Below are 26,848 nucleotides of genomic sequence, written 5' to 3'. Positions count from 1 at the left end.
TGTTGTTATGCTTTGTAATTTTTCTACAATTATAAGCTATGTTGTGTTTTCTAACAAATGACAAATGAAGTTACATGAAGTTAAGTATTGTACTATGACTTCAATCTAAATCACGATTGAAGTTTTTCAAGAATGACTGAAATCACGAATGAAGTTACGAAACTATGACTGAAATTACAAACTATATCCTCAATTGAAAAAACCCCGACAAAATAGAGTAAGTACTCTATCACATGCCATCAAAATATATCATAAATGCCACCAAAATACTAGTGTAATTTGCTACAAATCACTGCCACAAAAATTAACCAAAATACTAGAGTAATTTGCTACAAATCACTGCCACAAAAATTAACCAAAATACTAGATTAATTTGCTACAAACTGCCACGAAATATATCATCATCGTTAACATACATATCATATAATCACTGCCACAAAATATTAACCAAATCCAAAAACCACTAGTTTTGTGACATACGAACACTGAAACCATCCCAAACAAACACCAAGTTTTTATAGCAGGTAAGACAGTCAATCTTGATCACCGCGGCGGCCACATCGCTGATGATGAGTCCTGGCCCTGGTCCGAGTGCTAGGTCCCGGATCCGAATCATTAGGCTGCAATAATATATATCAGAAGTGAGCGTACGAGTGGACAATATAGTTGTAGATGCTTATAGTACCTGTTGGCATTGGCGATTGTTTGACGGTTCAGGCAAAGTACTCTCAGCACTCTCACGCGACCCAACCTCAGACTGAGCATCTGTCCGAGGATCATTGTTGCATGTCCTCCTATTATGACCTTCCTGACCGCAATGGCGACATTTCATCATGAAGGTTAGTCGTAGTGACTCACCTCCGTCCGCATGAAGACGAATCTGGGGCTCCTCACGCCTCAGTTTCTTTGGCCTACCACACAGTCGCTTTGACCTCGGGGGCGCCAGTTCCAAAGAACCGTAAGAACTCTTCGGCCAATTGTCCACTCCATTGATTGGGTAAAGGACATTCTCGTACAACATGATCATTGTTGACTTCAAATAATAACGGGAGACGTATCGCATCACATCCTCGCCATTCTTGTTGATTGTTGCAATCACATGAGTGCATGGGATTCCGGTTAGCTACCACAATCTGCAAGAGCATGTAAAAGAGGACATGTTGACAACATATTGGCCAGACGGCCCTGTTACTTGGTACGAAGACTCTCCATTCCATGTAGCCCTCCACGATGAAGCCCGCGAGTACCACTTATCCACAATCTCCTTGATAACAGGAGGGACTGTGTGGTCGTAGCTTTTGATCCACTGGCCTCTGATCTGAATTCTTTCCATCTGACTCGTGCGAATGTCCTCCAACATGCTGATAATTGCTTTCTCTCGAGCCAATGCAACCTTCGAATTGAATGTCTCACAGATGTTGTTTAGGAGCACATCACAACAAGTATGTGGAGAGAAAAATGCATTCACCCACTTTTCTTTGGGAGCAACTCCAGAAAGCCAATGATGTGCTTGTGGATACTCGGTCTGAAAAGTATCCATCTTATCCACATAATGTTCGATGGTAGTACTCGCGGCAATCTCCCACAATCGCTCTTTAAAATTTTCCCCGACGAACCTCTTCTTGAAATTGTTGTATATGTGCTGAACACAGAATCGATGCTCGCTCTGTGGGAATTCCTCAACAATCACCTTTGCAAGACCCTGCCCATCGAATGGAACACAAACATTAGCACAAAATCACATTGACCATACATAATGTATTAATAAAATCACATAAAAAAATAATTCACAAACGAAGTACATTATATAATAGTGAAATCATAGTGGCCATACCTTTTGTTGGTCAGAAATAAACACAAATCGTGGGCCATTTGCATGCAATTCAAGGTCCTCAGACAAGTATTCCACGAACCACTTCCACTGGACATAACTCTCGGCCTCAGTCACGGCCCAAGCAATCGGCCACCAGCCATTGTTGGGATCAATTCCCATTGCTGTCATGAGTTGTCCTTTGTACATTCCTCGCAAGAAACAAGCGTCGAAGAATATAATTGGCCGACATAACAGCTTCCATCCCTTTTTCAATGGACCTAAACAGCAGTAGAACCTGAGGAATCTCGGACCCACGGCGCCAGGATCCCTCGAACTCTCATACTGTATATGTACGCTGGAATCAGGGTGCGTCCGCTCCAGTTCGGCTTTGTAGTAGAACAAGTTTCGATATTGGGTAGCTGCAGAGCCGAAAATGCCGTCCAGTGCGTGCTCTCTGGCCCGATATGCCTTCATCCTACCTATCTTCAGCCCAAAATCTTCATCCACACATTGCCGTATAGCTGCAAGTGGAATGTGAGGGTTGGCTTTGATCTTTTCCATGTAACGCTCGCCTAGCCACTTTGCCGTCAGCCACTTCTGATCCAACACTTGGGAGCATGTGTGCGCGTGATCGCGTTGCATATTCATCACCACATAATCATGGCCGTTGTGTGATTCGAGCTTCCTCAAGTAAACATACCATTCACAGCCTTGCCCTCTACAAATCGCACGAAGTTTGTCGCCGTCATTTCTTTTCACGTGCACCCGCCTTCTGGACATTATTGCGTACTGCCTCAACACGTCATAGAAGAAATCTCTATGCTTAAAAACATGACCAGGCTTCCACAACGGAAGCTCATTAGGAAGGAGCTTGAACGGGGTATACTTTATGCCTTTTTTCTTCAAACCCTCCAAATCTTCAAGGTCATCCATATCTTGTAGATCGTCCACAAGTTCTTCCTCGAAAAGTGGGTTATCTGTCATGTTCATCTTTTCCACATATGGCGAATACTTCCTCCGCCTTTTCTCCCCTGGCCCCCTTGACCCCGTTTGGTCTTCGTGTTCACCCGTCTGGTGTACAATCTCTGGCTCCTGATTCACATGTTGTTGCTGGAAAATGGATTCGTAGTATGAAGTAAACAGCTGCTCATCTCGGCACATGTATGCCAACGAGATAAAATGGTCAACCTCATCATCTTCATCATCAGTCGGCGGTCCCTCGTTATGGAGATGACAGCCGTCCGGAACATAATCAAACGATGGAATGTATACCTCCTCCTCTGAAGGTTCTACTTCCGGCCCATCATGTACATCCGGTTCAACCTGCACTTCGGGTCCAGCTTGTACTTCCGGTTCAACCTGCACTTCCGATCCAACTTGTACTTTCGGTCCAGCTTGTACTTCTGTTCCAGCATGTTCCACATCACATTCAATTCCGTGCATTAGCAATTCATCAGAAATCTTGTCGATAATGGGAACTTCCGACTGCGGTTGACATTGAGCTTCGTCTGAAAAATCCAGGCTCGGCTTGTACACAGTGTTGTCAACTGCCATGCATTCTGGTTCGTCAATGGCTTCAACATGTTGTACATCTTGGCTATGAATTGATTGTCCCATCTGATTTAAACACGAAATCACAAATTAACACCATACATACAACATAAATCACAATTGCATGTGTGTGCTAACCTCTGACACGTTTTCAGTGTGTTCTATTGGTTCAACCTCATGTTGTAATGCTTGGTGGGTGTTATTTGATTGCTCCATCTGACAAAAAGATAAATCACATATGAATACCAAACATAAAAATCACAAATCACAAACATAGTTCAAAAAGTTGTGTACTAACCTCTGAAACGCTTTGTGGCCCAACATCCGTAACTTTTGCAACATCTTCTTCTACCACAGGTTGTGTATCTATTACAGATGGGTGAATTGAAGGATTCAACGATAGCCCAACCTCTGAAACACTTTCAGTAGGAGGACTTGACATGGAATCAATTGCTGACGGTCTTGGGCTTGGGACATCCTGCAATAGACGCAATATAAAACATAAATCTCAAGAAGACACAATATTTTAACTCACAATCACAAACAATACCTCAACCTCTTGCACATTTGCATGGACGTCTCCTTGTCCAACAAATCCATCTACTGCATCATTCTCTTCAACCTCCACCACAACAGCTTCGGCTTGTGCTCCTTCTGCACTACACGATGCAAATGCGTCCATCAAATTCTTACGTGCTGCCTCCTCTTCCCTCTTCCATTCCCGACGTTTGTCTTCTAAACTTTTGGTCAAAAACTCTTCAAACTCAACATCCCTAGGGTACCACTCAAGCATCAATAATGGTGGTGTCGATGGTTTCCTCTGTTCGTCGTCCTGATGTTTCCTCCTTTTGGGTTTACACTTCGGCACAATTGGTTCTGGTTCGTCAATCTCTTCAATGATCACCATGGTTTTTTTACAAGCTTTGACAAATGCTAGAAACTCCTCCGCTTCTTCCTTTCGCTTCTTGAGTAAGGCGGCCGCCGCCGTCATCTCCACGACATAAATGTGTACTAGCTTTGTGTTAGTAGCCGCGACTTCGAGAAACGAGGCCATATGAGGATCGTCAATAATGGGCAGCAATGGACCTCCTATGTCAACTCCGTTACAGTCATCACTGTACCTTGGATGAACGTAATAGAACTCACAAACGGTTTTCCTATCATACCCCAACCGTAACACCATACTGGACAGATCTAAAAGCTCGAATTGGTTAATATTGCAAAAATCAAAGTATGTCAAATGCCCCCCAACATATTTCTTCTGTCCATTTATTTCGAACATTGACCCTCCATGATGAAAAGCAACGGAAAACATCCACGGACGATCCCCTGTTAGGGTTTGTATACAGTTAGAAAAATTCCAAAATATCACAAATAGAACCAGAAAAATCACAAATTAAAACCCTAAAACAATTTCACAAACAAACAATTTTTTAAATCACAGTCAACCCCGGTGCCTTGTAAAGTTTAGTTTAAGTGAACGATTTGTAAAATTTCAAATCTGAACTTACTATATTCCTCCTCTGGGACAAAGAAATCCAACCGATGATCGCGGATGGTCCATGTTTCTGGGTCTACGTCGACTATCCTAGGTGATGACGGAGGTGATGGTGATGAAGACGGTGGCGTTGGAGGCTTCTTTTTGCGCCGTGACGACCCGGAGGAGGACGCTCCAGCGGAACATCGCTTCCGTTTTGGAGGCATTGATGATTGATGACAATGGCGAGTCGAAATTCACAGTCGAAAAATGTGGTGAGTGTGCGAGAAGAAAATGTTGAAGTGAGAATGAATTGGAGGGAAATAGGAAATTAAGATAAAAACCAAGTGTTATAATTTATTTTTCAAATATCAATGGAGGTTTAGGTGGCGTCCGTCTGCATTCTGTGGAACAGAGAGGACAAAGGATTTGATGTGTCTGTCACATCCGGATTCGCGTCATCTACAGTACATGCAGCAGGTGAGAGATGCAGGGGCGGCGTCATAAAATGTCCAGTTTGCCCTTTCAAGCCCTAAGGGTGTTATGGTCCGAAAAAACAAGGTTTGTGATTATATATTTTGTTAGATACCTCTGGTGGGATTTTTAAAAGTTAGGGGTATCTGGTGAAACAAGTCGAAAAGTTAGGGCCCTCTGGTGCAGTTCACTCAGATAAATAAAATCTAAAAACCTTTTACTTCTACTCCCTCCGTCCCACTTTAGGAGTCCCGGTTGAGTTCGGCACGGGTATTAAGAAATATAAAGAAAAGTTGGTGAAAAAAGATAGTGGAATGTGGGTCCTACTTGTATATATTAGTTTTATAATAAAATGTGAGTGGGAAAATGTGAGTGGAATGTGGGGCCTATTACCAATAATGGAATATTCCAACCGGGACTCCTAAAATGGGACGCCTAAAAGTAGTAAACCGGGACTCCTAAAATGGGACGGAGGGAGTATAATTTAAACTAGACAACGGCAAATGAAATAAAAATTGAAAGGGATAAACTTTCATTTCTAATAATAATCCTTTCATAACAAATTATTGCATTTATAATCATAATTATTTCCATCACTTTCTCATCATGGGTTTAATTTAACATGACCTAATTAGGACAAAACTGTCACAACTGCACTTTGCTAAATATAGCAAAACTCGATAATCCGTGATTAGAAATAAGAATTAAGAAGAGGATATATATCCCTTTGGAGACATCTGATAAAATTGGAACAATACAGAAAAGAATTACGAAATCAGCAAGTCGGAGGCTGGATTCCGCAGGCGGCAGCAATTTTCTTAGCATTAGGAGAGTCTACGTAAGGCTTCAAGAGAGGGTTCCTGATGTACTGGCAGAAGCACGGTTGCTGCTCCTTGAGCTTAGCACAACACTCCGCGGACGGATTCTCCCCCGACTTGATCGCCACGCTGCACGAAACGAGCTCCAACAGGTTGCAGGTCATGGCTGCGGTGTCGTGAACCAGCGCCACTGCCATTACAACCATCACAAACAAGGCTGCAACACCCTTCTTCATTTTCAACTCTATGTAGTGTTTTTGAGTGGGAGAAATGGTGGGGTATTTATAGGAGTTGAAATTTGTGGGCATTAATTGTAATATCCCAAATTTATGAAAATGGAAAATAGAAATAAATATAGGGATTAGAAGGGGAACTGGCATTTATTCTAATTTCCAAATTTATAAAATAGAAAATAAAAATAAATATAAGGATTATAATTTTAGTGTGTTAGTATATTATATGTACAAGTGTTAGTTAATTTTAAAATAAGGGGCTGTTCGGTTTGCATTTAAAAGATGTAGTGTGTTTGATTTATGAGACTGAATCTCAAAATTGAGAACATGCGCTCTTATCTTTCAATATGTCTCAAAAAAATATGCACTTTCTAATTTTGGATAGTTTTTTTCTCTCTAATGAGACGCAACTCATTTTTCACTAATAATACATCAATTAGTTTTTTTTTTATCTCTTTCTTACTTTATCAACTGTGCATTAAAACTTGTATTTAACTAAAAGTCCATACTCTTGTGAAACGGAAGGAGTATTATTGTGGTTGTCCGTGAATACACATATGTGTGTATAGTGTATACTAATGAAAATAATAAAATATAGGAATGAAAACAGTAAAAGGAAAAAGATTAAGGCATTCACAAAAGTGTAAATCAGCCATATAAATCCGGCCATCCCTATTTTATTCCTGTCACATCAGGATTTCTTCTAGCCCCAGCACATGCAATAACATTCTAAAAGTCTGCCCTATATATATCCACCTGCAATTGCACTCTTTAAAATTTGTATAACCCAAATTTATAAAATAGAAAATAAAAATAAATATAAGAATTAGAAGTGAAATTAACATTTATTGTAATACCCTAAACTTATATTAATAGAAAATACTAGAAATAAATATAAGGATTAGAAGTGGAATTGCATTTATTGCAATACCCAAATTTAAAATAATAGAAAACATAAATAAATATAAGGATTAGAAGCGGAATTGGCATTTATTAAAATATCCCAAATTTATAAAAATAGAAAATAGAAATAATATAAGGATTAGAAGCAGAATTGACATTTATTGTAATACCAAAATTTATAAAAATAGAATACAAAAATAAAATATAAGAATTAGAAGCAGAATTGGCATTTATTGTAATATTCCAAATTTATAAAATAGACTATAAAAATAAATATAAGGTTTAGAATTCATGGTTATCTATACATATATAAAATGCGAGTTTGAGCTAAATTTTAAATAATTTATAAGTTTTGGGTGTCATTACAATTAAATTAAATTTATGTAGTAGGAGTAATAATTTTAGATACAATTTTGTAATCCTATGCGGCAGTTTCACATGCATAAATGCATTCCACTATGTAAAAAAATTAATTTTTCCAATCATGGTTTAGAAATTTTTAAGGTTATTATGCAGTAATATTAATTTTCCATGCTAATGCATTAAATGCCCACATGACTAAACGCTTTTTATTCAAATGTTGCTATGATAGCCAGACAACATCTATTAGAAATAAAATTGATTTCTATTAATGATTATGATTTGAAATGTCCAAAAATTAAAAGTCATTTATTACTATTAGTTTGATTTTATAATAAAATAAATGGCATTGTATTCAAAAAGTTATTAAGAAGGCGAAAAGCTACCAATTTGCTATAAATTTGTTTGTACAATGATGATTTACATTCATGGAAACACGAATTCAGATTCGATTACGTCCCATAAGAGAATTTAGTTCGGTGAGAAAGCTCGAAGAATTTAGTTCGTTTTTAATTGGGGCAACTTCAACAATACTGCAACTCATTGTTGAATTGAAATAGCTCCAACTATTATGCAAAAGGCATCTCATTCTTCTAGCTTCTTTTTACAATTTTGCACAAAATCTATGATTTTAGTGTTGAACTATCGTGATTCCAGTATTTTTATTTTTCAATTTTTTGAAAATTTCATTTACATTCAAGTTTCTTTGTCTATTATCAAATAGAGGAAGAGAGAGACGTACCTGATTGAACAGGTCGACAAGCAGATATTGGATAGGAATAAGTTTGTCAACCGGAAAAAAGAAGATACATAAATATTTGGAGAAGATAATGAGATCGAGCAATTTTTTAGCTAGGGTAACATGTAGTAATAGTGTTTAATTGTGTGTATATATAAATTTCTCAAATGTCCATATATGCAAAAATGAGTTACTGTTATAAATGTGTATAGTGGTGTATGGGCTGATTATAAGATTATTTTTCTGTTTGGAAATAGTAAAACTTTATATATGTGTAATCTAGGAGGCTGTTTTTAAGGCTAGATTATAGGTCTATTTTCTTTTTTCTTTATGGAAATAAAAATTAAATATAAGTTACAGTTTCTTTTCAGCCGAATATTGCTATTTTGTATGTACTACCACAAGATTAAAGATTGTTGATAGTATACAGTAGTATTTATTTTGGATCTGCTAATAATTTATCACTATTTTATTTCTTACAGTACAAGAATTATTATGTAATAGTTATGGTTTCACATTTTTATTGAAGATTGTTGACATAGACTTTGTTACATCATATTCATATGCTACAAGCCTTCGAATAAAGAGACTCAAAATTTGAATTAATTTAAAATTAAATGCGTTATTGTGTGTGATTTTAATATTAAAGTAGTAGTATTTTAGTATTTTATTGTATATGGTTTTAACTTTTAATAATGTGTTTGTGATTTTTTTTGTCATTTTGATCAATAGATTAATTCACAACATAGAATTGTGGATAATGTGTGGTTATTTATAATAGAAATCTAAATGTATTTAATCAAATTTGATTTAATTCTAAATTTATTTACTTTTAATTTTCTAATAAATGTGTTTGTGATTTTTGTGTCATTTTGATCAATAGATTAATTCACAACACAGAATTACAATAGTAGAATTGTGCAACGCACGGGTGTGACACTAATAATTTATAAAAGGCAAGTTTCTAATAGGAGGTAGTATCCATCAAAGCGTAACACCTCTTATTCGATTTTAATAATCAAATAGAGGGTGTTACAATTATAATCAATTATTTCCACCATTCTGTCATCATAGATTTAATTTCACATAACCTAAAATAAATAAAATCTAAAAACCATTGACTTCTAAAATTTAAGCTAGAAAATGGCACATGAACAAAAACTTGAAAAGGGATAAACTTTTCATTTCTAATAAAAACCACTTTGTCATCATAGGTTGAATGTTAACCTGATTAGGACAAAACTCTCTGCAAAGTATAATTAAAATAATACACCAAAGTCATAGCAAGTCCCTCAATGTAGTTGGAGCCTGCATCGTCTCCTACAAATCCCAAATAAAGGTATGTTAATTAGTAGGAACAATGTGGTAATGCATAAAAATCATCTTTTGTTATCACATGTTTATTTAATTCGAAATAATAACACATTATTTACATGGCAGTTTGCTTTTTTAATACAAGTATATGATTATATTCGAATCAATTAAAAAACAATTAACAAACACATCTTTTGTACCATCGGTATCTCCAAGGGTACTCTAAAATCTAAAATGAAATAGGTATTTAGTTTCAATAGTACTCCAAAACCAATTCCCATTTTTGGTTTTTGAGAAAAAAATACCTATCTTTAGGTTTACACTAAACCAAAACCTAAAAGTTTTTCAAATTTTGTGAGTAAAAAAGGCATAATTTAGAGAATATTCTTTTAAATTTGAGTTTAGTGTAAATGATTGGAGTAAAATCAATATTTAGTGTGATATTTACACTAAAATGGGTTTGAGTTTAGTGGAATGGTTGGAGATGCTCTAACATAGAAAAATTATTTCATTTGTCTCTAGCTATTTGGACAACATAGAAGTGTCAAATTCTTATACTCTATGTCCTATAATAAAAGTCTTATTTTATTATTTTCATCCGTTTCATAATAAGAATCTTATTTCGTTTTTAATATAAATGATAAGTATGTCTCACATTCCACCAGCTTATTTTACTCATTATTGTGGAACAAAGAGAGTAATATTCATAATCACTGGAGTACACCTAGTTTCATATATCAAATCCATAAAAATGAGTTAACATGAGGATGGATTCCTTGCGACAAAATTCACAACAAAGGATATATGCTCATCTTCCCTATTTATCCGCCATTAATTATCTCAATGTACCATTATAACCATCCATAAATAATTGTTCCATTTGGCTTTTATTATTTTTTACAATGAGCCTCTTATTCTAATATCTTTATCTTTCTCATATTATATTAATTACTCCTTCTGTTCCACGTTACTTGAGTCATTTCTTTTTTGCACTCGTTTTGAAAAAATAATACTTCAAAATGAGTGCGAAAAAGAAGAGTCTTATAGTATTCTCTTTTTCACTTTATTTTTCCTCCACTTTAACTATTTATTATTATTTTTTCAAAATGAGTGCAAAAAAGAAGTGACTCAAGTAACGTGGGACGGAGGGAGTATAAAACTAATATTTCCTCTTTCCCAAGATACTTTAGCCATTTCTTTAGACACATAATTTACGAAATTGATACAATATTACAAGTTAAAGTGGAAAGAATAGAATAAGGTATGAGAAAGAAAGAGAGAGTAAAGTATGAACTAAAATAAAGTGCTTGCCGAAAAAAGAATCTACAACTCAACTACCTGGGACGAAGGAAGTTGTAAAAGTAGGACTCACCTTCTTCTAACTTTAATCGTTCACTTTCTACTAACTTTTGTCATTCACTTTCTATTACCATTCTTAAAACCCGAGTCAAGTGAAAGTGAGACTCTTATTTTAATTAATTTTTATCCATATTTACTAGTTTTACATATTAAAATCTTTGTCGTCCACTGCTAAGATTATTGTCAGTGAACAACGACTAGAAATAACTCTGTGATCTACAAATCAACCTTGTTACTATGATCCTTTCATTTTATGAATCTTGACTCAAATAGTAGACATTTTTGGGACCCTTTAAGCCTAGACCTTAAGCGAATCGCATATTTCGCCTAGGTTAAGGGTTGAACAAAAACGACAAAAGTATTCCCAACTTATTTAATTTATAGAACATATAAAATGGACCTGTTTGCACATGATTCCTTGGTGAAGTGGAGTGCCCCTTTGATCATAGAGAATGAGTCCACTAAACCTCGGCAGCTCACACTTCCCTCCCATCAAAATCGGCCGCTGCCACACCGCTGCGGCCGAGTCGTGGTGGCTCTGCCCCTCCCTCTTCACCAGCACCGGCCGCCGGATCTCCTCCCACTCGATATTCCGCGGCCGGCTCCACCCCACCGACCCCAACAGCACCTCCACGCTCCTCCTCGACGGCGGCGGCGCCTCTTGGTGCACGCGCCGCCGCCGACGCCGCCACGTGGCGGCGGCGAAACACGCCCCGATGAGTAGGAATGAGGCGCATGTGAATATGGCTATGGCCTTTTGGGTTGAGAGGTTCCATTTGTCTTCTAATTTCCACAATGCTTCCATTTTCTTGAAATTTTAGTGAGATTTCTCTCAAACTCTTCTCTTGTTTTGAATTTTTTCACGAATAATTTTATTTCGACGTTGTGATGTGGGAATTGTTTTCATGTGAGATCACCGTTGGGAATTTAATGAGTTACCGTTTGAGGGGCTTCTTAATATCGTTTCACGAGATTGAAGAAACAAATTTTTAATACTAAATCCTATGGATCTTAGGTTTCATTTGTGCAGATAGCTACATGCTATATTAGCCATGCTAGCTAGATAGTTAGTTAGGGTGTCACTGTCACACTGTTAGATTTTGAATAAAATCTATTTGATCGGTTAAGAATTACTCCTTATAGATAGATTGTCATTTAAGACTAAGACAGCTCTAGGTAACAATTTATAAGAGCCATTCATATAAGACAAAATAAAGAATTAATACTCATTTCGTCCAATTAAATACTACTACTAGTATGAAACATTTTGATTTAGTTTTCGGTACGGATTTTATATAGCTTTATTTTGTGAGTTAATGAAGAGAGATTGAAGTAACAGACATGAAAAGGTAGAGAGAGTATTGCTTCCATTTTTAGAACATTTTATTTTTAATTGGACAACCCAAAAAGGAGAACCTTTCATTTTTAATGGGACCATGAGAATATAAAAATAGATGAAGAATAATTGAAAATGTGTGATGGATCCGCTCTCAAATTCCAACGTGATATCTACCTACTTCGTGTGAAATCCATAAATTGACTCGAATAGTTCAACCATTCGAATGAAAATTTATAATCTAAAAAAAAATTCACCCAAGTAATCCTGAATAAAATAGCCTGCAACCTGACTTGATAGGTTGACTCAAAAATAACACCGAGTCATGTAGGATGATACTTCCTTCATTCCACTTCCACTCTAAGTGGATCATTTCTATTCTGGCACGGAATTTTATGCAGTGTTGTTTTGGAAGTCAAGTGAAATGAATAAGTAAGAGAGAGGGAAAAGTGTAGAGAACAATATTTCTATTTTTAGAAATGTGTCATTTAGAGTAGAACATATCAAAAATGAAAATGATCACTTATAGTGAAACGCAAGGAGCATAATGAAAGAATAGTTCTCGTCATTTAGTTTTCAATTTTTTCAACTTTTAGAAGTTTGTAAAATAAATCATTTTTTCAAATGTTTGTACATATATATATTGATTCAATATTTGAGATTTTACTTATTTATTTTTCTTGATTGACTTATACACTTAATATGTGTTCTTATCATAATTGGTCTTATCTATCTTTTCCACCAAACGACCCCGGTGTAAACCAGTAGCAATTTAGAAGATTGGATATATGAATAAATGAAGGGTTGCTATACAATGAACTAAAACTAGAAGACTAAGCCACAACCTTCTTTCTCACAAACAGATCATAATGAAGCAACGTCGAGAGCCGGTTATAATCCCCTTTTGCCCCGAGTCATCACAAAGGAAACCCATCATCATGCAACCGAATCATCTCTCATGTAAGTCCGAGTTGAACGGCACCAACCTCCCGGGCAGCAGCAGCAGCAGCTCCCGCTGCAACCAACTGACTCTGTGCTTGCAACAATTTCGCATCAATAGCAATTCGTCCGTTCAACATTCCTGCTTTCACTTGAGACCGGTAGTATGGATTGCTATTCATGTCGAAACTCGTGCAGGAGTTCAACTTAGATGGGGTGTATTGAGCTTGTCCTTTGGAATCAATCTCAAGACCCGTGCCATTTATTGATTTAACTGCTTGTTTCAACTGAGATGCTTCCATCTCGGATGCTATCCGACTATACTTCCCTGGGTTACTTCTGTGATAACAATGTGGAGAGACCGACTGATGAAGGATGGAATTCTGGACATATATCCTACCATCATGACTATCATTCACATATCTGGCATTTTCATAAGGTAAAACAGGCCCAGCTGGTCTTGCTGGTTTTGCTGCAACGGTTAAAGAGCTCGTTAGCATATAAAAGACAATAGACTCTACACAAACACATCACAAGCCTAGTTTAGTGGCCACAAATTTAAAGCCTTGGGTGAAATTTATAGCATAAAGGTCTACTATGAAAAAACACGTTAGTTCAAGGTAGGGATCTTTCAATACCATTAGGCGCCCTTGGTGGAGGCCGCATAACCTTCGATATATCCCCTGAAATGGCGGCAGTTGACATTTCTCCAGTGATTTGACGACTATCGAATGTTGAACTATTTCCTACTGGTTTTGGAGGAATTGGACAGGAATTTACGGTAGACCTGCACAAAGTCAGACAAAAAAAAACGATCAAGGCCTTGTTCCCCTAAAAACAGCCAAGAAAGTTGCTCCTTCAACAAGTAAAACATGAATCCAGAAATTAAACGTCAACCTTGGAAGAGATACATGCTTTCTCTCGGGAGGAATCACAGGCCCATTTTTCCCAATATTTTCCTCAAGGTAAGCAAATTGCTTCTTGAAATTACCAATGGCACTGAAAAACACATACACCAAAGTAAGAATCATATCAAAATGTCGATAAGCATCGAAAAGTTAAGAATGATTTGGCACCTAGGATAGAGAAAACTCGTGCCACCGTTTCCTGATATGTAATCCCTCAATAATTGAGGATGGTACTCTAATACTTCCCGGAATATTAATTCCCTAATATCTTCCTTTGTCACTCTTCGTCTTTCAAACTCAAATTCCAACTTCGAGATTGGCTGACAAGATGGCTCCCGCTCAATTTTAGACAGCCCCTTGAAGTAGGGATCAGATAGCGCCTAGTGTCCAAATAAACCAAAATAAGTACAGACTGATATTATATTAAAAAAAGTTAAATGATATACTAAGGATTAAAAGCAATATCATGATCTATTCAGGCACCAAGTACCTCTTCGGCACTTGGACGATCCTTAGGGTCAAATGACAACATCTTCTCCAATAATTTGAGAGCCAGAGGATCTGCATTTGGGAATTTCTCAGTAAAAGGCACTGGGCGCTTTTCTGTCAAATCCAACAAATACTTCCTGGCTTTCTCATTACGTACCTACATCCAGGAGCACAACATTATGCCCCATAGTTTTTAGAGTATTATGCACAAAAATAATCTACATAAAGGTATTTCTGTTCAGTACCCCAGAAATTGTATCCGATGAAGGTGTCCCAAGAAGATCAGTAATTAAATCCAGCTGCTGCACAACACTTTTACCAGGAAACAAAGGCTTGCCCGTCAAGACTTCGGCAAAGATACAGCCTATGCTCCAAATATCAATTGCAGGAGTATACTGCAAGAAAGTATGAAAAAGATAAATGAGAATTCAGAAGAATAAAGTAACAAATCCATTATGAAAAACCACCTGACACAATTTACCTCTGAAGAATACAAATATCAACTTCCAGGATAATTCAATAGCCCTCCCTGAACAAAAATTGTTTTTTAATCTACGGCACTACTAATTTCACTAGACATGATCAGAAGCTAAGACATAAAGATACATAATAAGAACTAAATCCTTTCAAACTTCTATCACCAGCACAAAATTTAAATCACTAAGGAAATTCCAATATTAATAACTCAAGATGTCCTGTGGGCCAATTATGATTTGCAAGGAAATTGTTTTAACAACATTGGCCCAATATTCTTATTCCACAGATTAATGATATTTGATTGTTTAAATGTAAATCATAACATTGGAACTTTGCAGTCAAATCTTAATTGAGAAAGGAACGAAGGTGATAAAATGCCATGTTTTATTACCTTAGAGAAGAAAGAACCACACAGCTCTGGAGCCCTGTACCATCTTGTAGCAACATAATCCTGCAAGCAGAACAAATCGTTCAGAAAGTTTACCCCTTCGTCACTAATGCAAAAGTAAAAGAAACAGAGACGCCCTAATCCTATAATGAATTCTACAGAAACTATGTACCGTCCAAAAACTTGTTGTTGGAGCATCACTGAAAGCCACTCTTGCTAGTCCAAAATCACATATTTTAAGTTTGCAGTTGGCATTTGCTAGTATATTCTTCGGTTTGAGATCCCGATGAAATACATTGGCTGGCAAAAACATTAGTTAACAAAAGAAAGACAAGTAATAAATTATTCAAACAATACATTCCATGATGAAACCGAAAAACACAGACAAAGGTTTTATCTATAGTATCCCGCGAGTGCAGTGGATATGTTACCTGTATGCATAAATTTAAGTGCCCGTAACATCTGGTAGAGGAAAAATCGGTGATGCTCATGTGTCAAGTCATCATTAGCTTTTATGACTTGATGAAGGTCTGACTCCATAAGCTCAAAAACAACATAAATGTCTCTGAAGTCCCTCCTAGAGGGTGGTAAAATGATTCGTTTAATTTCCACAATATCAGGATGGCGTAACAGGCGTAGCAACTTAATTTCACGCAAAATCCGAATTGCATCAGACATGTGCTCAAAAATGTCTGTTATTTTCTTTATAGCTACTTTTCCTCCTGTATGTGTATCAATTGCAGCACAAACAACTCCATAGCTGCCCTTTCCAATAATTTCCAGAATCTTATATCTATTCGCATCTCCATAGTCAGTAAAGAATTCTGCTTCCTTCAGGATCTGACAAAACAATAGTGTGACGCGACCATGCAACAAATTAGCATTATTATCATTTTGAAGCACATACTGTTCAAATTCAGAATAAGATGCAAAACTTTTTATTCGCAAATTTACATATAAAAAAATGAAAGTAGCAAAGATCAAAGAGACAAGGAAAGAAGAAAGTAAAATAAAAAAGTATATTCAATCACACCCCCACAAGCTGTCAATGGAAAAAATAGCTTAAACCGTGAAGCTGTAAACAGTGTCATCAATATATACCCCCGTTTGTTATAGTGAGAAGACTTAATCCTATATTTTCCACATAAAGTTCCAAAAGAATCAAACAAAGTACGGCTGTCTAACCTATAAAACAACAGCTAGCCGACAGAAATTTGAATTTCAAAACCACTAGTCATATGAGAATTCAATTTTGACAAACAGAAGCATTTAATTCACTCCAAACTTTCTCCATAATCATAAAAATCTGGTTCTATCGGCAATTTTTCCATGACAACAGAATCGAGAGAAATCGCAGAACTCGATCTATAATCCAAAACAAAGCTTTGAAATACAAAAATCAGCACCATACTTCCGGAGAAGAAGGAGATAAGATCACAATTTCTATTTCCATTTCAACGTTCCAACAAAAGACCAAAACAGCACGCGCAACGAAACCTAACAAACCTTCTTCCCTTGATCTTGCAGCGGCATACTTCCTTCCTCTCCCCTAAATAAACAAACAACGCAGCCCTAGCTCTTCGATACTCTTCGATCCGATCGGATCAAAGCTACAATCCTTCCACAAAAAAAATCAGTAATCACGAAGCGAAAACGCCGAGCTATAAACTAACGAGAAATCAGCTGCATTTGCAGTGCACCGCACCCCGAACAAATAAATCCTCCCTGAACAGAGCAAATCGGTGGAGAAAAACGTAGAAACTTGGAAGGGATGAGTAAAATTAGGGTTTGGAAATGAGAAGATTGGGATTGAGAAATGAAGAAGAAGCTAAAGTGATTTCACGAGTATGTGGCTTTGCGTGATTTCGGATTTTGTTTTTTTGTTTTTTGATTTTAATATAAATGCGTTAGTTAATACCGATTAGGTGGAAGTGAAGTGTATGTACCAACTACCAACGTGTATATATATATGATGTTGGTCTACGTACAACGGTACAACTGCCTTTCTGGAGAGAAATTACGTTTTTACCCCCACGGTACAAAATGTGTGATTCGAACGTGTACGTAACCCGTAGTCGCGTAACGCCATTGACGGGCATCTTTAGGTAAACATCGCTTCCAATTTAAGTGTTTAATGTTCAATTGGAGTTTTGTTTGTGCGTTTCAGATACCGACACACGACCTCATTCAAGAAATCGGTGTTTGCAGGGTTCGGTTTCGACGGAGGACAGATATCTGGCTACCGTTAGTGTTCTGAGGGTATTTTAGTCTGCGCATAAAATTTTGGTATTTAAAAAGAAATGGAAAAATATTGCATAGCAATTCTAGGTACATTTCTTGCTTACCAAGCATACAAAATCAGGAACAAATATGTCGGTCATACCATTCAATATTACCCCATGTTTTATAGTATTTGTTCTTTTCCTATGCAGGAAAGTGAACACGTCCTTAGTCTATTTTATGAGTGAGTTTTTCTCCATTTCGTATGGTTGATGTTGCTATGATGAGATCAGGTTGTCTTCAACTATATATTGACTTTATGAATAAATATATTAGTTGGAAAAATATCACGATATATATAACAATAAAAATTTTAAAGGAAAAATCCATTTCTTATTTTAATTTTGGATTTTTTATCATGCAATTTTAGTTGCTTAATAAAACTTAAATATTTTATCATGCAATTTTGGATTTCTTGTGACTCGCGAAGTGTTGAGTGAGAGTATGTGCATGATCCTAAACCCTAAATCTTAATCAGATATGTTTTTAAGTGATAAAAAAAATAAAACTATGAGTTATTAACTGGTGTAGTATATATCTTGTAAGTGTGGATAGTATATTGAAGAAACATGCTCCAAGACATAGTAAAAATTTAAAATCAAAGTTTCAAAACAACCCAACAAAACTCAGTTTTAAGAAAGAGAAACACCACCATGATTTATTGATAAAGTTAGATTCTAAAAAAAGAACAAAAAAATATGTGCAGTTAACAACTTCAAATTAGTTTTGAGGAGGAATGATGTGATCAAGAGTTTGCAAGCCTGCAAGCAGTGGAAGTTCGAACGACGACGCATTTCCTGCACCAAATACACGAGTGTAGAGGTGTGACAATGAACGGAGAATGGGTGTATTTATAGATGAAAACGAAGAATGCAAATAAGTGAGAATGCCGTTGAAGAATACCTCTTATTACACCGCCGGTGAGCTAATAATGCATCTGGATAAGATTCGAGACTGATTTCCTGTCGGGCATGCTCGGGATGGCACCCTTTACTTGCACACAAAGAGAAGCCGCAGCAGCTGATAACACAATACATAACTTTGTCAGACCGAGCTTTAACTAAGAGAGAGTCGAAAGGGATAGCCGAACATACCAGCAAATTCCAGGCATTCTTTCCTGGGCTTTCCCTCCACGAGGGCGACAGCGAAAGCTGCAGTGAAGGTATCGCCAGCTCCTGTCGTGTCAACCACTTTCGGAGCTGATATGATCGGTTGTCTCATTGGTTCCTTCCCTTCCGTGAAAAGAACCGAGCCTTTGGCTCCAAGTTTCACGAGCACTTCCTTAACACCCTAGAAAGAAACCGGAAAAAGTTGAACGACTGTTGGAGAAGTTCTTAAATAAACGGGCCAATCAACGAAGAAACATCATAAACGAGTGCAATCAAATGCCACCAACCATTTCGTGGCATTTCCCTACAGCTTGGCTGATCTGCTCAAAGCTTTCCGTGGGCATATTTGTTAGACGAGCAAGCTCAGATTCGTTTGGACTCAGAATATCGATAAACTGGAGTAGCTCCGGAGGAATTGGTGCATCAACTCCCCCGGCATCCAAGATGACTGGAACACCAGACCTCCGTGCAGCCTGAATGCACGAGAAATATTAAACACGCATCTTGCTAAAATCATTCGACACAAATGCATCATTTGTCATAATCTATCTGTCACATACACAAATTATTTACTATTTATGTTCTTCACTTTTCTTGAGCAGCCATACACATAGCATTAACAAGAAATTGGAACATCAAGAAACAATTTTCTAAAGCAGCATCTAACTCTAATTTTGGAAAACCAAATGGATCCATTTGACAATTATGATGCCAAGTTCTCATCTTTCAGTCTCCACATGGAGAAAATATCATCATTCAAGAAAATGGCTCGTGACAAATAGCGAAAAATAAAGCCTAATAGCATATAAACTACACCAAATTCTGATCTTTCACATCTCAACTTAAATCTTTGTGACAGAATGAATTTTCAGTTCCATCTGTTTTGGCACCGACTTTTACTTAACAAAACATCGTTGTTTTGGACTGAAACTGCACGTGATTAACTGAAATACAAACCCTATCTCATCAGCAAGATCAAATCAAATTAAGAGTTCAGCCATTATTATAAGGGCTATTGGTCCCTAATATCATAAACTATGCCATCTGGAAAAGTCATGAACTTTGTTGTGCCTCGGATTTCCCACAATATGTTTCCGGGGAAATTGAACCATATGTGGCCTTTACCAAATCAAATCTAATCAAAGGAGAAGAAATCGATGCAAATGACTAACAAGGGCACTGAACGCTCGACTACAAATATCATCTGAGAACAAGTAAAAGTTTATGTTGAGGTTTAATCGCAATGTATGCAAGCTATTAATATCAACACCATTGCTCTTCCCGTGTGATTAGTCCACTTATACCATCTGACTATATTTCATCAGGGGAATCACCAAACACTACCAAAATTCATGACTTCTAATATCTACTATCAACTATCAAGTTATAAGCCCGGTCATAATATTAGCAACCAATAGCCCTTATTATAACCAAAATTCGACCAAAGTTGGTTAATTTACACCTATTAGCCATTATACCAAACCTAATTACACACAATGCATGCTCGTAAGCTATTAAAAACAGCACCATTCCTTTTCCCAAGTGATTAGACTATCATATATCTTTCGGTAAAATCCCAAACACTATCAAGATTCAAGACTTCACTACAAGTTGAGAAAATCTCAAATTCGGTCACAATGTTAGCAACCAATATAACCCGAATTCGATCAAACTTGGTTAATTTACACCATGGCCTATTAAAAGATCTCACCTTTGCAACCTGAATGTTGACAAAATCAGGAATCTCCCTCTGCAGCAAAACAATCCCGGCACTCTCCACCACCGCCACATCCTCCGCCGCCAAGCTCTCCGGCCACCCGGCCATATTCGCCCCTCCCACGATGATAATCGAGTTCTGCCCGTCCGGCTGCAGCATCACCACCGCGTGGCCCGTGGGGGCACCCGCCACCGTGGTGAGGCGGTCGAGCGCCACGCCGCCGCCCTGGAGGGCCTCCGCGACGAGGCGGCCGTGGGCGTCGGGGCCCACCTGGCCCACGAAGTAGGTCGGATAGGCGAGGCGGCCGCCGCAGACGGCCTGATTGGCGCCCTTGCCGCCGGCGAGGGTCTGGCCCGTGGCGGCGGAGATGGTCTCGCCCTCGCGGGGGAGGCGCTCGATCTCGACGTAGATGTCGGCGTTGGCGGAGCCCACCACCACCAGCGGCGGCGGAGAGGCGGCGGGGGAGGATTTGAGGGAGAAGGAAGGGGTGGGGAGAGGAGGGGGGCGGAATTGGGCGGATTGGGGGTGGATTGGGGGGGTTTCGAGGTTGGGGGATTGGGGGTATGGTTTTGGGGTTGAGAGGGCTGCGAATGCTACCATTTTTGGGATTGATTTTCTTCTTCTTCTTCTTCTTGATTTTGTGTGTGTGTGTTTTACTGTGTGTTGAAGGACTAGAGTTGAGCTGACGGCTGATGCTGGATTTTTTTTTGATTAAAATTAATTGTTTCTATCTGAAATTTATTATCATTAGATCTGAATAGGTTTATATCTATTCTTCGTCGAATTTATCGTTAATCTCTATTAATATTATATTGGTTTTATCAACTTTTATCATAATTCATATGGATAATAACTTTCGATATGTAATTAGTAAGTTGAGAAAAATATGATGGAATTGATATTGTTGTGGATAAAAAGATACGTTGATATGATGTGGGACCGGTTCCGATTCTAATCGGACCGATTGACCAGTTAACTGGTTTTAAATTTTCATAAATTTTAGAATCGGAACTGGAACCGATCGGTTTCTGTTTGGAGCCGGCCGGTTAAGAACTGGTCGATTCCGATTCTGAACCGGAACCGGTGTGTAATTTTAATCCGAATTTATTTATAATTTTAAATATTTCAATACTAAAAATATAATAATCTAACATCTTGAAATATAGCAAATAATACCTAAAAATTCAAATAAATACAAAAAAAATACAAACCAATAATACAATAATATTCATATATGGATAAAAAAGTGATGCCAAGTGTAGTAGGTCGGTCGGACTAATTTATGTTAGCAATTTTATAATAAAAAAATAGGAGTTCTAAACTTTAGCCATTTTTAAAAAAAATAAGTTTTAAAATTGAATTCTATTTTTCATTTTTTTGGCTAAACAAATATTCAATGGAATTTCTAATACTAATTGATCTTGTTGTGTCTTTTTAGATTATAACGGAACAATTAATAAATTATTCACAAACATGTTAAAGTATGTTAAATGAATTGTTACATAAATTTATTATAAAGTTAATTTTCTATCATATGAAATGATATTGTATTTGTATAAGTTTTTAGAGAAATTAAAAACAAACTTATGATGGCCTACTCATTGTAGTTACTTTAATTCAAAATTAATTCAATTAAATTAGATTTATTAGTATATTAAATTATAAAAAAAATAAAATTGAATTATAGTCCGGTTCTCGGTTAGGAACAGGTCGGTTCCGGTTCCTAACCGGAACCGATTTTATTTAAAAAGTTGAAACCAGTACCGGAAAATTCGGTTCCAGTTCCGCAATTAACCGGCCGGTTTCGGTTAATCGAGAACCGGAGAACCGTTTAAGCACCCGTATGTGGGAGGATCATTTCTTTGCCTTGATTAAAAATAAGATACGTAGAACTATGGGTCCTATTCTAATGCTTATAAGCACACTAATCCAAAATCAAGACTATATCTCCACCCTTTGATTTTAAAATGAGTGGATGAGATTAAAGCTCACAAATCTCAATAAATAGTAGACAAAATATCAACAAAAGGGTAATATCGTCATTATGTTATCATATGATAATTTTCGTGTGAGTGTTTTTTTATATCAACATTGTGTATTACAAATATCAACTATATGACATTAGAATATCAACACAAGGACAAGAAAATATCAACACATTTTTATTGAGATTGGACATGCATAATATTGAGATTTTGCCTACAATATATTGAGATTTTTTGTTGCATTTGTTGATAAAAGTTGCTTATCAACATGTACGAAAATTGAAATATAATTTATCAAATTTCATCATCCGAACATCGTCGGAACATATGCAATTGAGATCTCGTTGGAATCCTTATTAAATTATCTTTAATTTGATATATTTTTCGAGAAAAAATAATTTAAATTGAGAGAGTTACGTAAATTTAAAAATTTTGAGATGATTTTGAGGAGAGAAAAAGTAGTTAATTATAATTACTACATATAGGATTTGACATTAATACCCTTTTAATTTAATTAATAATTATTTAAATTTAAAATATATTACATTTGGCATTATATCAACCACCATCTTCTAATCTAATAGTTAAAAATTGGTTTTAATTTTAGATTGATAATTAGTTAGCAATTGATCACATCCCGTAAAACTATATATTGATTCTTATCCATTTATTTGATCAAAACTCCTATAATACGTAGTATTATGTACTTACTTTTGTAGAATATGATCCGTGTGGGTGTTGTCCCACTAGATCGAGCTAGGCTCCCTAGAACGGGCGTCTCGCTGCAGGTAATCATTTGCAACGGTGTCCCGCCAGCATCCCTCCTACTAAGACGAGTCATCTCATCCCGTAAACACGTTTGTGGATGCTCTAAGCCCTATCATTATTATTTATTAATTAATTATTATTTTATTTATTTTGAATTGTATAAAAATGGTAAATTATTAGCAAAATCCCATCAAAATATTGAAACATATATTTTCAAATAAATTTGTTTCAAGCATTCGTCTTGCTGATTGTGGAGTGATGTCAATATGGATTCATATTACTATCGTGTTCGTATCTGTACGAGCAGATGTTGGACTTATCGTGTCGAGTCGACGATGTTCGAGATTCGGGCAAGCATGACTTGCCAAACATAGTTAGTTAGAATTCCTTTATTTTTCTACGGGATAACCTAATATTCTCCAAAAAAAAAAAAATCAATTTGTGGTAAATAGAGTCTCCACGCTGGTTACTGCTGACGTGGACTGTAAAGCCTTCAATCCTACACGGATGGATACGCATACGCCACCTGTTCGAAAAAATTCCGCTACGGAATTATTTCTAGGCGCCAAAATCACAATCCAATCCGAGCCCGACATTGGACACAGAGATCGACAGCTGGCTAATTAAATGGTGGAGAATACAGGGTGCACAGCTCGCACACATCAGTATAAACCAAAAGCATAGAAGCATAAGCAGTTGCCTGTGGAATTCAATGAGCTTGTTCTAGAAGATGGGGTGCTACACCATAGTCAAAACCAATTTCGCCAGTCTTGTTAATCCCCACTCTATTGCAAAATCCCATTTCGGTTTAGGCAGTAAGCGTCAGATTTCATTTGCCTTTGGTGGGAAATCGTTTCACACAATCAGAAGCAGGCTGCCCTTCTCTGTTTCTGCCATGGGCTCTTCATCCTCCTCTCAGAAACAAGACAGCTCTCAAGGTCTCTCTCTCTATAAATTCATAGAAATTCCTGTTTGATTTAGCATATTTGTAGGTGGGATTTCTTCTATTCGATTTAGAAGAGATAAAGATTGGATTTTTTTTTTGAGGATAAGAGGTTTCCCTGATACTACATTTTTTGGTGATTTTGTTGGTGGGCAAAAGTGTGGATTATGTAACTTGAGTTCTAGCTGATTAACATTAACCAGCAGAATTGTAAATTTTTTAGTATTTTTTTTTCTATTTGTAATATTTTGAGCTTGAAATTGTTATAGATGGTTGTGCTATAAGGAGTGAGATCGAAGGGCCTTGCTCTCTAGATTCATAAATTCTTGTTTGATTGCAATATGTAAAAAAAAAAAAAAGAATAGTGTTTTCAAGTTTAACATATTTGTTGGTGGGGGTTCTTCTCTTAGACTTGAACATATTTGTCAGTTTGGAGTAGATAAAGATTGAATTTTTGGAGGATAAGAGGTTTTTTTGGTGGTTTTGTTGATGGGAAAAAGTGTTGAGGTCATGTTTGGTTTAGTTGATTAGTACATTGGTTATTTGGAATTCTAGATAGAATTTATACTAAAAATTCATATTGAGCTTTGATGATTTGTTGGTTGATAACTTAGATGTTGCAATGAGGCCATTTTACTTCCAAGCTGTAGTTTTTAACATCATAGAGTTGTTGATTATGTTTCTAGATTCACTAAATGTTGTTGTATAAATAGGACTAGTGACATTTTTCTTGTGGTGAATGTGGTGCAGAGGCGGGAAACACGAATTACAGTTCCATAAGTGAAGCAGAGTGGAGGAAGAAGCTTACTGATCAGCAGTTCTATGTCACTAGACAGAAGGGCACTGAGAGGGCATTCACCGGGTACGTATGAGCTCCTCGTAGGAATATTCATGTTTCTTGTTCATCTAGTTATGAATATGTGTGGGTCATCGTTTAGGAGTTACTAGCTTCGTATGAACTTCACGGATTCCTGGGATTGATTGTGTGTGCAGTGTGTGTATTGTGTATTTATGTGTGCAGCGTGTGTTCCGTATGTGTATTGTGTGATCAATGATGTGCATATGCAATGTGTGTATCGTGTATGTAGTGTCGAGTGCAATGTTTGTTTTGTAGGTAGATTGAGAAGGTTTCAATTCCAAATCCATACATTTTTTGTAGCCAAACAGTGCATTTAGAATTGAAGTCTCCAATTCCAAATCCATCCCCGATTCCATGCTACCAAACGCACAGTGAGCCCGATCATTGCGTATGATTGAAGCGCAAGAAGATGCCTTTGTGTTCTTTTCTTTTCGTGCATTTTGACCTATACTCCCTCCGTCCTATTATAAGTGACATGCATTCCTTTTTGTGTCATCCCACTATTAATTGAAACGAAGGGATAACATTGCCAAATCATATACTATTTCCAGAGAATACTGGAACACGAAAACCACCGGGACGTACCATTGCATCTGCTGTGACACTCCTTTGTTCGAGTGAGTATCCCTCGTATATACACTCAAACATTCCCTACTACTCGGGATCTCGTATTTGTGTCTGAACCCCGTGCGCCCCGTGTCATAGGTCATCGACCAAATTCGACAGCGGGACCGGATGGCCCTCGTACTACCAGCCCGTGGGAAACAACGTGAAGTCGAAGCTGGACCTGTCTATCATCTTCATGCCGCGTCAAGAAGTTCTCTGTGCAGTCTGCGATGCTCATCTCGGCCACATCTTCGACGATGGCCCTCCGCCTACGGGGAAACGCTACTGCATCAACAGGTTCTGTGTAGAAAAAAATCCATGGCATTGCCTTTCAATCTCTTCTTTATTTTTCTGCTAACTGATTACCATTTTTTTCCTGTTGAATTTTGCAGTGCTGCCCTTAAACTAAAGCCTAAGTAGATTTTGGCTTTTTCAGAAGAAACAAAGTCAGCAATAATTAGTATTTATATTCATAAAAAATTGCCTCAGATTTGCTGTGAGAGAGCTGTTTGTGTTGTAACATGTTACATGTGTATATTATTTTGGATCTGATCGGAGGGAATAAAGTGTAATGTTGTTGGATGGGCTGTATACTTATATGATACCACTCCTGAATTTTAATCTAAACCGATCACGAGACTAAGGTGGTGTTCGGTTTGATCGAATAAAGAATAATGTTCGGTTAGGTAAATATCGGTGGGTGTTAAATCTTGAAATAGTGTCGCATGGAACCGGTCTTACTGTATGAGTCTTGGCCTCACCATGTGTCGAATTCATCTCGAGTAATTTTGGTTTGGATTGATTTGAATCAATTAAATAAAATCGAGACTTATGAATATTGTTCAGCTAGACAAATAGTATCCTAGCTAAAGACAAGACTACCAATATGTTGTAATACTGTCTCGATGTTATGGAGTGTTGCACACGCGTCTTATGAAATGTTGTTCAGATGAATAGATGTTGTCTCGGTATTTATACAATTTTAATTGAAACATGATCTTCT

At 37.0% G+C, this 26,848-nt stretch overlaps 5 protein-coding genes across 5 annotated transcripts; 1 reads left to right on the top strand and 4 right to left on the bottom strand.

Annotated features, from left to right (window-relative positions):
• Positions 1 to 5,981: 5,981 nt before the first annotated feature.
• Positions 5,982 to 6,369, bottom strand: LOC125203110 (non-specific lipid-transfer protein 2-like). The gene has a single exon (XM_048101400.1). It carries the CDS (start codon positions 6,367 to 6,369, stop codon positions 6,091 to 6,093), a length of 279 nt encoding a protein of 92 aa, XP_047957357.1. The 3' UTR covers positions 5,982 to 6,090.
• A 3,242-nt stretch (positions 6,370 to 9,611) lies between these two features.
• On the bottom strand, positions 9,612 to 11,846 carry LOC125189039. The gene is made up of 2 exons (XM_048086208.1): positions 11,442 to 11,846; positions 9,612 to 9,688 (listed from the first exon to the last, which is right to left on the bottom strand). The coding sequence occupies exons 1-2, from the start codon at positions 11,844 to 11,846 to the stop codon at positions 9,647 to 9,649; spliced, it is 447 nt and encodes a 148-aa protein (XP_047942165.1). The 3' UTR covers positions 9,612 to 9,646.
• A 1,288-nt stretch (positions 11,847 to 13,134) lies between these two features.
• Positions 13,135 to 17,463, bottom strand: LOC125201281 (mitogen-activated protein kinase 15-like). The gene is made up of 10 exons (XM_048099327.1): positions 17,085 to 17,463; positions 16,010 to 16,418; positions 15,751 to 15,878; positions 15,582 to 15,641; positions 14,959 to 15,108; positions 14,715 to 14,870; positions 14,393 to 14,604; positions 14,214 to 14,315; positions 13,955 to 14,103; positions 13,135 to 13,788 (listed from the first exon to the last, which is right to left on the bottom strand). Exons 1-10 carry the CDS (start codon positions 17,109 to 17,111, stop codon positions 13,334 to 13,336), a joined length of 1,848 nt encoding a protein of 615 aa, XP_047955284.1. The 5' UTR covers positions 17,112 to 17,463; the 3' UTR covers positions 13,135 to 13,333.
• A 954-nt stretch (positions 17,464 to 18,417) lies between these two features.
• On the bottom strand, positions 18,418 to 21,380 carry LOC125212717 (ribokinase). The gene is made up of 5 exons (XM_048112957.1): positions 20,679 to 21,380; positions 19,255 to 19,440; positions 18,953 to 19,148; positions 18,762 to 18,878; positions 18,418 to 18,655 (listed from the first exon to the last, which is right to left on the bottom strand). Exons 1-4 carry the CDS (start codon positions 21,282 to 21,284, stop codon positions 18,784 to 18,786), a joined length of 1,083 nt encoding a protein of 360 aa, XP_047968914.1. The 5' UTR covers positions 21,285 to 21,380; the 3' UTR covers positions 18,418 to 18,655; positions 18,762 to 18,783.
• A 2,710-nt stretch (positions 21,381 to 24,090) lies between these two features.
• Positions 24,091 to 26,427, top strand: LOC125204941 (peptide methionine sulfoxide reductase B1, chloroplastic). Its single transcript, XM_048103717.1, has 5 exons — positions 24,091 to 24,375; positions 25,131 to 25,242; positions 25,791 to 25,856; positions 25,945 to 26,142; positions 26,238 to 26,427. Exons 1-5 carry the CDS (start codon positions 24,168 to 24,170, stop codon positions 26,263 to 26,265), a joined length of 612 nt encoding a protein of 203 aa, XP_047959674.1. The 5' UTR covers positions 24,091 to 24,167; the 3' UTR covers positions 26,266 to 26,427.
• Positions 26,428 to 26,848: the final 421 nt, after the last annotated feature.

The sequence above is a fragment of the Salvia hispanica genome, chromosome 1, assembly GCF_023119035.1.
Source record: "Salvia hispanica cultivar TCC Black 2014 chromosome 1, UniMelb_Shisp_WGS_1.0, whole genome shotgun sequence".
In the NCBI taxonomy this organism is placed as follows: domain Eukaryota; kingdom Viridiplantae; phylum Streptophyta; class Magnoliopsida; order Lamiales; family Lamiaceae; genus Salvia; species Salvia hispanica.
The sequence above is the reverse complement of the archived record's forward strand: the minus strand, read 5'-3'. Positions and strand labels throughout refer to the sequence as shown.